Here is a 14,147-nt window from a genome sequence, read left to right as displayed (position 1 = left end):
TCAAAATTAAAGTTCGTGGTGTAAAACAGCAACAAAATTCTTTGCAATTTGGATTGATATTCAATTTTTTTAGCGAATTTAAAATCTAAATATACATCGTGTTAAGGACTAAAATCTCTGTAACGAAAGTATATAGAACAACAATATCAATTAAAATGTTTTCATATAAAGGTTAAATCAAAATCGACCTTCCAATGAAACAATCGACATTCCTATATGGATTATTTGACTGTAATGAGATCTTACAATATAGATATATATTGCACTCATTTTCAGATTCAATGTTTATCATTGGTCCAATCAAATAGAGTCCATGTTTGATCTCACTTAATCGCCATTAGATTTATCATGAGAATAATATCTTTAAGATATGTTAAACTTGGTTTCGAGTATTCACGACAAGATAATTGTGAAATTCAAAATTCATTGAATCTTGTAAGCCCGACAAGTTATTGTCACTCGACTTACATTACATATCGAGTATTCTAATCTGATCTTGCCCAGACACTAGACTTATAATGAATTGAAATGTATACTGTAATTTCAGGGGGAAAATATTAATCACTAAAGATCTAATTACAAAGAGTGGTTTAAGACAGTAACCACATGAAAATAGTGGACCAACCGGTGACAGCAAGAGCCGCCACCAAGTATGTCCAAAGAAAAAGGACCGAACACTCTGCTTGCGCTACATCGAATAGTTGTGTCATCGTACCTACATCAACACACATTATCCCGTTATTTTGATCGTTTTTCATCGGAGCTGTATAGGTGTAAAGTAACGCGTGTAATTTGCACGTACGTACCGATGCTCATGGCCGGTGGAAGAGTGAACTGTATCATTAGCACGAAGTGGAACAGAGGATCGGAGGGAAGAAATCCTAAATGTGAAGCCGCTTTCACGACTCCGATCCCAACTATGGGAAGTATTATGTATCTCACACAAATCACCACAATTATAAGGGTTGGCTTCAATCTCGCCTTTCTCCATCCTGCATCAGTTCATCAATTTTCAGCGAATATTTGTTGAATTATGTAGCATATGTTTTCCGCTAAGATGAAAATTATACATGCCTTGTGTTAGGTTGCCTCCTAGTATGAGGGTGATGCACGGGATGGTTCCATCCCTATAAATTTTTGTAGCATGAGTCCATAATTCATAATATATATAAATATATATATATATATATATATATATACCGACAAAAGTTATGATTATGTTATAAAACGATAATATGAAACATGTTTCTAAAAATGGAAAATATTTTTTTTGTCATTAAACTCGTCTATTTTTTTGTTTTAGTCCATTAATTTTTCAAATTTTGGTACACTAATTTTTAATTTTCGATGATTTTGGTCCAACTGATGATCATGTGTCAGCTTGATACATCATCATTTTCGATGCCACATGAGCTGTTGGACCAAAATAATCGAAAAATAAAAATTAGTGTATCGAACCAAAAATTTAAAATTTAATGGACCAAAACAAAAAAAAAAATGAACAAGTTAATGGAAAAAAAAAAATATTTTCCCAACCAAAGAAAATATTATGATTTTTATTTTTTTTTTCATTTGAAGGGTCCATTGGTTTCTATCAAATACGTGTGCGACGGTGTAAATATATAACATACCCAAGTAATTTGATGGAATCTTGAATGACTCTTAATGGTGCAAGATCTCCGATGATCAAGTCTCGGAGCCAAGTTATTGTCCCAAATGTGAATCCAATCACCTGAACATATGATCGATTATATATGATCATCTCGTATAAAAAACACACTGAGAGTATATATCTTGATCTAGCATAGAATCTCTCGTACATATATGTACATGGAAAATTAATTAATTACTCACAGCAGCAATAACAGGAGGTGACAGAAGCTCCTCCCCCAACTTATGGCAAATTCCCAATATCTGATTCCACAATGTTGGATTGTCCATCGATTCAATCTTCCATATCACAACAAAATATATATAAGAAATTAGAGTTACAAATAAAATCTATTAAAATAATAGACATTTTTCTTTTCCAAATTTAAATTTCTAAAAAAACTCAGTTTGTCTAGAATTATGATATATATAAGTACTTCATGCACTTACCATGGAGTTGTTTGTACGATGGGATCCATTGACAAGAAGTGAGTTCTTGTTATTATCCTCCAAGTCCTCGTTTGGTTCCTTTGAGGACTCAATATCATCGGTTACAAGTTGTGTTGTCCTATATTTTACGCCTGCGCTTCGTATTAAATGATACGAATGAGTCCATATGAAGAAAGCGCCCAACTGTACATTTATCCAAACATGGCATTATTAGATCACATACATCATTATACTTTTTGCTTTTGTACATTAAAGTTTTATTATATAAAAATATTAGGAGAAATTGAAATTTTGGTTTTATGTTAATTTTTTTAGCTCACCGCCATTGAAAAGGAGACATATGAAAGTCCAACTTTGGAGCAAACACTCTTATCTCCGAATGGATTGCCATCTTCTTTGCATATTGCCGGTATAATTATCAACAAAATGTTTCCCAAGTTTCCTGATCAATTATCATTAAGATTAAATAATAATGATAATAAAACCATAAAATAATAATGATTAATTTCATAAAAACAATATAAGTAACAAATTACCCGCGGAACTCATGGCAATGACGAGGTTTTGTATATGTGGTTCTGGTTTAATTAATTTCACCGCTATCCATCCAATGCTTCCTCCAACCAAGAAAGTTATCCCAATGTTGACTGGCATGAACCACCTATACATAATATTTTTTTTTAGAAAATAATAGTATGTATTAATTAAACGACGAAAATATTTGATAAAAAGTGTTAGAAATTGACTTGGACTTAACTCACCTCAAAAGCTAGTTTAAGAGGTGATGGTTGTCCTTGTCTATATTAAGGACTCTCAGGAACTATATCATATCGATGTGGGACAATATTTCAGCAACCCACACGCCCAAGAATGAACATCTGGAGCGTGGAAATATTAACGGGTGGTCTATAGACAACCCAATTATGGGCGGTCCAACACACACGGAAGACTTGGGCTCTGATACCATGTTAAGAAATGGACTTGGATCTAACTCACCTCAAAAGCTAGCATGGTATCAGAGTCTGGGTTTCACCGTTATGTCGTTATGTGTTGGATGACCGATAGTTGGCCTCACATGTCCCATAGTTGGCCACCCGTTAATATTTTCGTTTCATTCCTAGGCGTTTCATTCCTAGGCGTGAGAGGGGTATGTTGGTGTGTTAGTTATATAGACAAAAACAAACTTGAAGTAACTTTTGATATGAGTTAAGTACTAATCTCAATTTCTAACAAAAAGATCATGAAGAACACCACGTGATCTACAATATCCTACGAAAATTTAATTTCATTGCAAGCTAGCTTAATTATAATGTCAATGATCTACATCCTACGTTACATAAGAACCTCGATTATATATATGTATGTGCATACCATGTGATTATGTCTTGGAAGCGGACAGTTTGCGCTAGGCTCGTGAACACCAACGATGGAGTGAAGATGAAGAACACGATCTGCAATATTAAATAAAAATATTATTTAAGACGAAGAACATGATTATATTATATTTTGTTCTAAATCCGCTTAAACTTGAAAAAGGTCGTACGTACTTACTTTGTTTAAGGATTTTCGTGCATCGTTGGAGAGAAGTTTGAGATAATCGGTAGCCATGAAAGCTCCCAAAGTGCTTATCAGAAGCACTTGCACTACTGGCATCGATGCCACCTTCAACAGAGACCAAAATCCCATTTCTGCCTCTTTCTTAAATTACTAAGTAATCTCTTTTGATTAATTTATTTATAATAATAAAATTTCCGTTGATTAATCTTTTTCTCTGGCCTAGCTCCAATATGAACTAGCTAGTATTTGTGTCCAACACCGCAAGAAGCTTGATCCTGTCCCGGAGGTAAAAAGAAGGAAGATATGTGATGAAATTAAAGCCGAAAAAGGAAGAAGATGATGAAATTAAATCCGAAAAAGATGGATACAGATTCTCTACAGTGGGATCGGAGGGGGCACGTACAACACACGTGCCTTTCTGCGCAACATATGTTGAGAGAGGGTCTCAAGTAATTTTGTGAAACGAATTTATATTATTTATAAAAAAATATTATTTTTTATGTCAAAATTATTATTTTTTATTATAAATATGATTATAGTTCATCCGTCTCAAATATAATTGTCTCACAGGGTAGCTACTTTTTGTTTTTAAGATCGATCTAGAGGCTTAGACTTGTTAACTTTAGTCTTATGGTCTATCAATTTTTTTTAATTCCTAAAATACTCCAAGGACACGCGATTGTTCATCCTGATTATAATCCACCCACCATAATTACACAACCAAATTAAAGATCAAACTTTTAAATTACTGAACATACTCCAATTACGACAAAAAAAAATTTTAATCGATTAAATTAAAAAAAAAATTATTATGAAAGTATCGTACAAGAAAAATACTGAATTATGTACAGATCAACTAGTAGTAAATTAAATGAAAATTAATGGTCCACCTTACATTAATTGGTGGCCATGGATTAAATTCTTTTGTCCATATGTTTTATATAAAGAGAACACAAATACAATGTCAAAATTCAATTTATAAATATCTCTTATATAATTCAACCCATTAAAAATATATTATATGTTAAAAATATTACTTTTCAATGTAAATATGAAAAATTCAATCCAAACCATCTCACGAAAAACCTATTCTAAAATTAAAGACACCGATTTTGGAGGGTAGATCACTCCATATATATATCTTTGCTAAGATTTTCTTTTTTTTTTTTTTATAAATAAATAATCGCTTAGATTTAAAAATCTCCAGCAGTACCACATAGATTCCTAATGACAAAAGAAAATCACTATCCATTAATCAAATAAAATCGATCGAGAAACCAAACAGTGACGAGTCATCTCCCCTCTCGAATTCCCTCGTAAAAGACGAAAGAAATCTATCTAAAAACGAAGAAGAAAGATTCTTGAATTCAAGAACACACGCTCACACAGGTGTTTGTGTGTGTTAATATATATATATAATTATATATAGAAATAAAAATGGAGAAAGAAACCTGTAATTAGTGGCACCTGGGGTATATATTGGATCCACGGTGCATGGCCGAGTGTCTTACGGATCATCCTGGTTTATGTTTTTGTGCGTGTGTATATATATAGCTGGAGATTGTGTGTATATATATATAGATATATAGCTGGAGATTATATATTAATTTTATTTTTATTTTTTATCATAAGAGATTATATATTAATGATAAGAAGTAATGTGTTTATTTCTTACCCGGCCCCCAAAAGTTGCGTATCGTATCCTATTACGTCTGTTACATAACAATAATAATAATAATAATAATAATATCTAATAATAATAATAATAATAATAAAGAGAAGAAGAGTTGGAGTGAAAGAGGAGGATGCTGACTCACTGCAAGCATATAATCATATCTATAAATAGCCAGGACCTAAAGCATAAGCAGCTGGCATAAACGCCGACTTTGATTTAAGGTTTTAATATAAAACCAAACAAGTCTTTTAAAAAAAAACTTCAAGTTAACGAGCCTTTAACCCAATGGCTAGGGTGAGGTCCTGAGCTCAATTGGTTCGATTTTCGTTGATTGCAGGTAGTTTTCTAATTTATTTAGGTAGATTCAAGTAGTTTTTTTGCGCGAGATAAGCAAGTCTCGGATCAATGTTCAAGTTCCGTCGATTGTGCGGACAAGTTTCATTATATTATTGTAATTGATTACTTGTAATCTTGTACTTGTATTCTAAAAAAAAACTTTAAGTTTTTCGCTCAAAATACTTACTTTAAATTATTGATTATGCATCTATGTAAATAAAAAAAATGAAAAACATATAATTTATATATTTCAAAAAATTGATGTGTAATAGCATCATATATCATTACAACTTTTCGATTTCGGTGTCATACACTAACATATATATATATATATATAAACAAACATAAAAATATATTAAAAAAATAACATTTTTTCATTTAAAACAAATTACTTTAAATAATATTATCAATTAAAATTTAGAAAAAACTGAATTATATGTATCATTATATCTCATGCTTGCCTCTTCGATTTCTCTGTATCTATCTTACTAAAAACTTATAAATTATGGCACCCTTTTGGATGGTATTATGTATTCAATGGAGGAGAATTAATGATATTTAATTACTTTTATGGATTTTAAAATTCTAGGGATATTCAATTATACATGACTTTTATATACTCTATAGAAATTTAGTTGTATTCAAAATAGACTTTTATAAAGTTTTTAAAAGTCAAGTAGTATTCAAATTTGACTTTTAAAAACTCTAAAAAAGTTTAATGTTATTCAAAATGTCAATAGAATTTTAATAATTTCATGAAATTTATTGACATACAAACATTAATGCTTAAGGTGCATCTATAATTTGTAAAAAAATCTCTTTGGTCTAACCAAAAATTTGGATGGATCTCTAAAATTTATAACCCACATAATTTCTCTATCTTTCTCACCTCCTCTCTCCTCTCTCCTCTTTATCTATTCTCCCATATTCAAAATGCATCTATCTCTATATATAATTATCTATATTTTCATCTTCTATTTTTTTTGGTATAGTTTTAAATAAAATTAAAAAATATTTCATTCAAAAATTTGAAATTTTGGAATTTATTTTGTGATTTTTAATTTATGATTTATATAAATAATTATAATATTTAATAATAATAATAATAATAATAATAATAATAATATTATGATTCAAAAAATTATAACACGATTTAATTAAAATATTTGAAGTCATAACAAACATGATAAAAAATAAAAAAATAACAATTTTTTATAATATAATTTAAAAAATAATTTATAAGTTATCATATTTTTTAAAAAAATTAAATAAACACAACCACAAAATGTTATAATTTTCTTACATTAATACATATATATATATATATATATATAAATTTAAAACAAATGAAATTCATTTCCAGCAAAATAAAAAATATTTAAAATTAAATTTATTATTTATGTCAAATAATTAGTACTTCAAAGAAATCAATTAAAAATGATAAGATATATTAAAGACAAAAATCCATGTAATTGTATGAAAAGTTTACAAATCTCTATAAAAGTCCTGCGAAAAGTCTACAAGGAATCAATGAAAGTCTGTTTGTAAATCCGTGAGATTCAGTAAAAGTCAATAAAAATCTATCAACTCAACAAAAGTCTATCATTTTAAAAAAAGTCATTAAAACTTTGGATTGAATACATCCTTTTAAAAATAATAATTCAAAAATACATAATTTATTTATTTTTACTATATCTATTAAATCTATATATATATATATATATATATATATATATATATATAACAAAAAAATATACTAAAAAAAAAAGAAACTATCATTTTCCCGATGTTTCTTTAAAAAATATTTAGATATTGCATAATTAAAATAAAAATATGATTGAATTTGAACTTATAGATAAAGATAATATTGAAAATTCAAAAAAGATAGACTATTTTATCCAAAAGTTTAAAAATATAGATAAAAATACGATTGAATTTTTAAAAAAATTAAAATAGTTTTTTTCGTGATCAAACAAAATTTAATTTTTTTTTAATAAGCTGGTTGTTTCGCCAATATGAAATTATACATATACACAACAACATTTTTACAAAAAGCAATATTATTTAAAATAACTGTGATCAAACAAAATTTAATTTTTGTTTTAATATCGTGGTTGTTTTGAAATGATTACATTATTATGAGTAAATTATAAATTTGATAAAATGAAATTTTATGATATTTTTGATGTTTTGTAAATTTAATTTGTTGTTAGAATGTCGAACCTATAAATATTTCATATCACATGCATATACATTAGATATATTGTAATTGTTTATTGTAATTGTTTTTCAATCATACTATATTGGTTCTTTTATTTAATTTTATATATTTTTCATATTAATTTTTTATTATATTTAATATAAGAACATTTTATAAAAAATATGGAATTTAGTGTAACCTCATCTGAAAAAAGTATTGTTATGCGATTTATATTACATTAGTATTTTTATATTTAACTTTTCTATCTTTCTATTCAAATTTAAAAATTAACAAATTTTATTTAAACATTTAAAAAATTTCTTTTTTTAGTAGAATACAAGTATTGCGTATGTCAAATTTATAAATATTAATTAGTTAAACAAATCTCTAGGAAAATAAACAAAATGCATAAATTTATAATATTTGGGAGAATATTTACATATTCTTTTGCAAAAAATCAAATCAAAACAATATATGTGCATTTTTTTTAAAAAATATAAAATTTAATGTCCAGAAAAAATAATCTAGAAGAAAATATTATCAAAATATAATATTTTTTTCTCTAAATATGTATACAAAATAAAAATAAATAAATATTAAAATAAATATGACAAAAAACTTATAAAATAACATCTACACACTCATGATTATATACATTTTCAAAAATAAAATGTTAAAAGGAATCTGAAAAAAAAATATTTTCTCCATTTTTTTAATTCAATATGTCATGATGGTTTTTGGTACATTAAAAATTTATATACTGATTTTATTATTATTATTATTATTATTTTGTATTTTCATCAAAATTGTGTACAAATATTTATTCCAACAATATGTTATTCTTTGATGACAGATTGTTGGAATTACAGAGTTTTGATAATTGACTCAGATCTATAAACTTCAGAAATCAACTGATCAAATACCGAACACAAAAGACACTAACTGATCGAAAATTCTCAAGGAAAAATCAAGAGATCAACTGAACTGATCATCGGTGAATAAAAGATGAACTGATTCCATCTTATACAAAGTACAATTACTACTCAGTCAGCAAAGTAGTCGAGCAAGAGATAAACTGATACTCAGTTTATCAACTTGATTCGGTTTATCTCCCTCATCCAAACTGATTAAAGATCATAAATGGTAAAATAGATTCAAGAAATCCTTTGTGGATAAAGTCTTTCGTACCAGTAAAAAGCACCGAAAGCAGAAATACATCAGTGTACGATGGTGCCAGAGAATGTCGCGAAAAAGACAAGCTAACGGGCTATGATTTGAATTTAAATTGAGTCGTTGTCTGTGGATGTATAAATACCCATTCATTTGTTGATTCAATCATCCGGCATATCAAGATACTCGCATACACATTTACAGCTATCGGAGGTAAACTGAATATTTTTAGTTTACCCACATCATTTGAGTACCAGAGATCTTAAATTCAAGATCATATCTAAAGAAGCCGAAGAACACTAAAGAGCACATCTGCATAGTAAAGGTCAATCAGTGCTGAAGTGTTGAGTTGTTTATCAACAAGTATTGTATCAGTTGAGGTGCTGCTAATCTCGTTGTAACAAGGAGCAATCGTGAACTGTGTCCTTGAAGTGTATCTAGGAGTTTTGGGATAGGCAGTGTGTGTAAGTCCTAGTCTTGGAGTAGACTATTGCAAGTTGATTGTAATAGTCAAAGTCTTCTAGAGTGAATCCTTCCGAGGTGGAAGAAGTGGTGACATAGGAGTTATTGAAATCTCCGAATATCCATAAACAAACACTGAGTAATCTTACTTTCAGTTTACCACAATCACACACAATTCATCATTTCAAGTTCAATTTGTTAGTTGGCATCATTCCGCACAATATAGTTGTTTGCCAATTAATATCGACACACAAAAAGAAAAGAAATCAGTTGATTAACCTCAACCGGTTTTGCATTCGAACATCAGAAGAGTTCAACTGCCACTTCACTAAGTGGAAACTATCAGAGCAGTTCATCTCACATCATTGCAACCGTTCGTAACAAGTGGTATCAGAGAGAGGTTCTTCTCGTCTCTGACTTTATCAAGATGGACACACTCAGAGTCATGGCCAAAATCTCTGGTTCACAACCTTTGAAAATTGCATTGCCAAAACTGCGGAAACTTGTTCTACAACTAAGAATATTTGGCAGCAGGTGATCAAGCTAGAAGATGAGGAAGTCACAAAGGAAGAAAGCGTGAGTCCACCAATCGAATTTATTGAGGAACCTTATTGTTCGAATGAACTCACAAAGAATGATGAGGAAAACGTCTTTATGGTTCATGAAGATCAAACACCCAATGAAAGACAAGCTTCTTACCAACTCTCAATGAGTGTACAAGTATTTCACTTCAACTCAGATAAATTTACACGAGAGGAGTTAGCCGAAGCATTGCATGATATGAAAAATGAATATCAGAGACTGTGCTTAGCATTCGAATAAGTCAAAGCTAAGCAAAATGACTTGCCATATTTCTCAACTGAACCCGACTAGAAAATGTCACTTGAGAAGATCAGTCTAGAGGCAGAGATTGTCAAGCTTAAGATGGAGAATGATAAGATATAAGTTGAGAATCATCAGTTGAAATCAGAAAATATGAGGATGACTGAGCTGATTCGAACTTGAAATAAGTCTTCAGTTTTGTTGACAGAATTGCATGAGTCACAAAAACCAATAGGAGACAAAACTGCTATTGAGTTTAGTGATAAGGATTGCAAACAAACTGAGAATATTACTCAACCTAAATCGAATATGTGCAAAGGAAAATATATTCATTTTGTCAAGTCTAGTTTGGGATGTGAACAAAGTAATCCTACCCATGAGAATGATGAATCTGTTGATACTTGGAACAATGTCCGAAAGTTTGGAATTGGATGTGTCGGCGAGTTCTTGTGTGAAGCAAGACTGCAAGATCAGTCAAGCTAAACACACCTCAGTGATGGAGCGCTACAATCGTAGACCTTACGGAAAGTATGATCTAAAAGGCAACAGAGTAAATCACAATGAAGAAAATTTGAATGTACACACTACCTCACTAGCATACTCACGAACACACTACCCATCTCACAACATGCATCGTGCACACCACTCACAGTCAAATGCATACAGTTTATCTCACAAGCACACAAAGCACAAATCGCGAACCTTGTGGGATTCATCCAAAAATCGATCAGTTAGAGTGATTCAGGCATGGATTTCTAAAGAGCTAATTAATCGAGGACCCACGTAAATTGGGTACCATGGTCGAGTTTGATTTTGTGTTAGCAGGAGAAAAAGAGCTAAAGAAGTCATGAGATTAGTTTAGCACAGATAACTAAACTAATAGTTTATCTCAAACGATATTAAACTAAGAAGAAGTCAGTTTGGTCAGACCAAAAGTTGACCAACTGAAACCATTAGCTTAAAAGGGAAACTGAAGTAATGTAGAATGACAGTCGTTGAAAATCACACTGAAAGAGAATCAACTGATGAACATCAACTGACCCAATCATCAGACTAAGCTTTTCTCATCTTAAACTTTTTTAGTCGCTATTTATACTTATTGTTTGGTTCATTGTTTATCTTTGGGGTGTTAGCAATGATTGCAAAATATAAATGCAGTAAAGAAATAAAAACAAGAAACAAAACATCAGACACAATATAAAATCTTATTCATATATATTTAAGAGTGATACAGATTTCTCATTTGATAGCCATCACTCAATGGCTCTTTGAGGTATACACTCATCGGTTGCAACCTCATGATAGGCAGGGGTGGCAGTGATTCTACTTATTACTTGAAGCTCCTTTAGAAACTTCAACAGAGAAATGTCTTCATCGCTGAGAACATTCTCGTACTTGGTTTTACCAAGTCTTCGATTGTACTTCATCAATCTCCTATCCTCATGGCAAGGAAAGGGAAATGGAGTCCCTTGCAGAGCTTTGATATTTGCCTCCAAAGTCTTCACCTTGGCATCAATACCATCTTCATAGAACTTCAGTTGTGCTTCCATGTCTATCTTTCTGTCGAATGATAATTGAACTTAGTGAACAAATGTTTCTTTTATAGACAAAATTAAGAAGCCAAAGAGTCGTTCACGTTTTTCATAAATGCTGCAGGTAATGATGAGAACACGAAGAGACAGCTCGATTTCCAATACTTATCTCGCAGCCATTTCATTGATGAAATATATTGAAAACGTGTTGCAGAAGTCAACTGATGATGCAAACGTCACAAAGATTATGTCAGAAAATAAAATCAACTTATCTTATTAATATCAACAGTTTCAAAGATATCATGAATTCAGGGGGAATAGGGGGAATTTCAGTCGAGCTAAACTGCTCAAATCAGTATTGATGTGAGAATTAAAGACATCATTTATTCCCAAAAAAGAAAATGAAAACATGCTACAGTAGGCATTTTATCTGCTAGCAATGTCAGTTGATATGAGATCAACTGAACCAGAGAAAATAATCAAGATACATCAAAATGGAAATGACGTACTAATACAAAAGAAAAATCAGTAGCATTATCATGGAAGAATAAAAGCATATCAGTTTCAGAGATTTGCTACGGAAGATCTGCTCCTAAAGAATCTTGAAAGACATCAAAATGGAAGGAAGATACTAGTAGATTGCACCAATATAAGAAGTGGTATCATTAAGAACTATAAAAGAAATCTGTCTCAGAGATTTGAAGCAGAAATACATAATCTTGAAGAATCTCAAAGAATAAAACTGAGGAAAGTGTTGAAGAACCTCAACATTAATAGAAAGACTATATCAATATCAAAAAGGGGGAAATTGTTGGAAATATAACATTTCGTCAAGTATCAAAAAGGTGGAAATTTTTGGAACTACAGAGTTTTGATAATTGACTCAGATCTAGAAACTTCAGAAATCAACTGATCAAATACCGAACACACAAAACACTAACTTACCGAAAGTTCTCAATGCAAAATAAAGAGATCAACTTAACTGATCATCGGCGAATAAAATATGAACTGATTCCATCTTATACAAATTCCAATTACTACTCAGTCAGCAAAGTAGTCGAGCAAGAGATAAACTGATACTCAGTTTATCAACTTGATTTAGTTTATGGAGATAAATTGAATCAAATCTCCCTCATCCAAACTGATTAAAGATCATAAACGGTAAAATCGATTCAACGAATCATTTGTGGATAAAGTTTTTTGTACTAGACAAAAGCGCCGAAAGCATAAATACATCGGTGTACGATGGTGCCAGAGAATGTCGCGGAAAATACAAGCTAACGCTTAATGATTTTAATTCAAATAGAGTCGTTGTCTGTGGATGTATAAATACCAACTCATCTATTGATTCAATCATACGGCATATCAAGATACTCGCATACACATTTACAGCTATCAGAGGTATTTCAGTTTACCCACATCAGTTGAGTAGCTTAAATTTAAGATCATATCTGAAGAATCTAAAGAACACTAAAGAGCACATCTGCATAGTAAAGGTCAATCAGTGCTGAAGTGTTGTGTTGTTTATCAACAAGTGGTGTATCAGTTGAGGTGCTACAAACCTCGTTGTAACAAGGAGCAGTCGTGAACTGTGGCCTTGAAATGTATCTAGGAGTTCTGGGATAGGCAGTGTGTGTAAGTCCTAGTCTTGGAGTGGGCTGTTGCAAGTTGATTGTAATAGTCAAAGTCTTCTAGAGTAAATCCTTCCGAGGTGGAAGAAGGGGTGACGTAGGAGTTGTTGAATCTCCGAACATCCATAAACAAACACTAAGTAATCTTACTTTCAATTTACCACAATCACACACAGTCCATCATTTCAAGTTCAATCTGTTAGTTGGCATCATTTCGCACAATATAATTGTTGGCCAATTAATATCGACACACGAGAAGAAAAGAAATCAGTTGTTAACCTCAACCGATTTTGCATTCAAAAATCAGAAGAGGTCAACTGTCACTTCACCAAGTGGAAACTATCAGTGCAGTTTCTCTCACATGAGTGCAACCGATCCTAACACAGAGTGAATCATTGTCTCATGTAAGACTTATTTTGAAGAGTCATGTATTTTGTCATGGTCAGTGATATCCAGAGTTACGAATCACAAAAGTCTAAAATTTTTTTATCATAGGAATCTTAAAATTTTGATATTTGGTAAAACAAATTAAAAAAAAATTCAATGACAATTGTTGTATTATGAAGTTTTCATCATTTATAAATTATTTCATCTTTTGTTTTTAAATACACAAGCTCCGTTTTATTGGCCCGCACGTTTTTTTAAAACAACCAAAAATACAT

At 30.7% G+C, this 14,147-nt stretch overlaps 1 protein-coding gene across 3 annotated transcripts; it reads right to left on the bottom strand.

The window, feature by feature from the left end:
- Positions 1-406: 406 nt before the first annotated feature.
- Positions 407-5,266, bottom strand: LOC140887239 (protein PIN-LIKES 7-like). Of its 3 annotated transcripts, none has more exons than XM_073294357.1 (11): positions 5,109-5,266; positions 3,652-3,932; positions 3,472-3,551; positions 2,637-2,761; positions 2,421-2,542; positions 2,101-2,283; positions 1,855-1,950; positions 1,632-1,732; positions 1,075-1,127; positions 807-992; positions 407-715 (listed from the first exon to the last, which is right to left on the bottom strand). In XM_073294357.1, the coding sequence occupies exons 2-11, from the start codon at positions 3,784-3,786 to the stop codon at positions 591-593; spliced, it is 1,206 nt and encodes a 401-aa protein (XP_073150458.1). In that variant the 5' UTR covers positions 3,787-3,932; positions 5,109-5,266; the 3' UTR covers positions 407-590. The 3 variants fall into 3 exon arrangements, with proteins under 3 accessions (XP_073150458.1, XP_073150459.1, XP_073150460.1); XM_073294358.1 differs by having other exon boundaries at positions 5,125-5,237; XM_073294359.1 differs by lacking the exon at positions 1,075-1,127.
- Positions 5,267-14,147: the final 8,881 nt, after the last annotated feature.

Source organism: Henckelia pumila, chromosome 3 (genome assembly GCF_033568475.1).
Source record: "Henckelia pumila isolate YLH828 chromosome 3, ASM3356847v2, whole genome shotgun sequence".
In the NCBI taxonomy this organism is placed as follows: Eukaryota; Viridiplantae; Streptophyta; class Magnoliopsida; order Lamiales; family Gesneriaceae; genus Henckelia; species Henckelia pumila.
The sequence above is the reverse complement of the archived record's forward strand: the minus strand, read 5'-3'. Positions and strand labels throughout refer to the sequence as shown.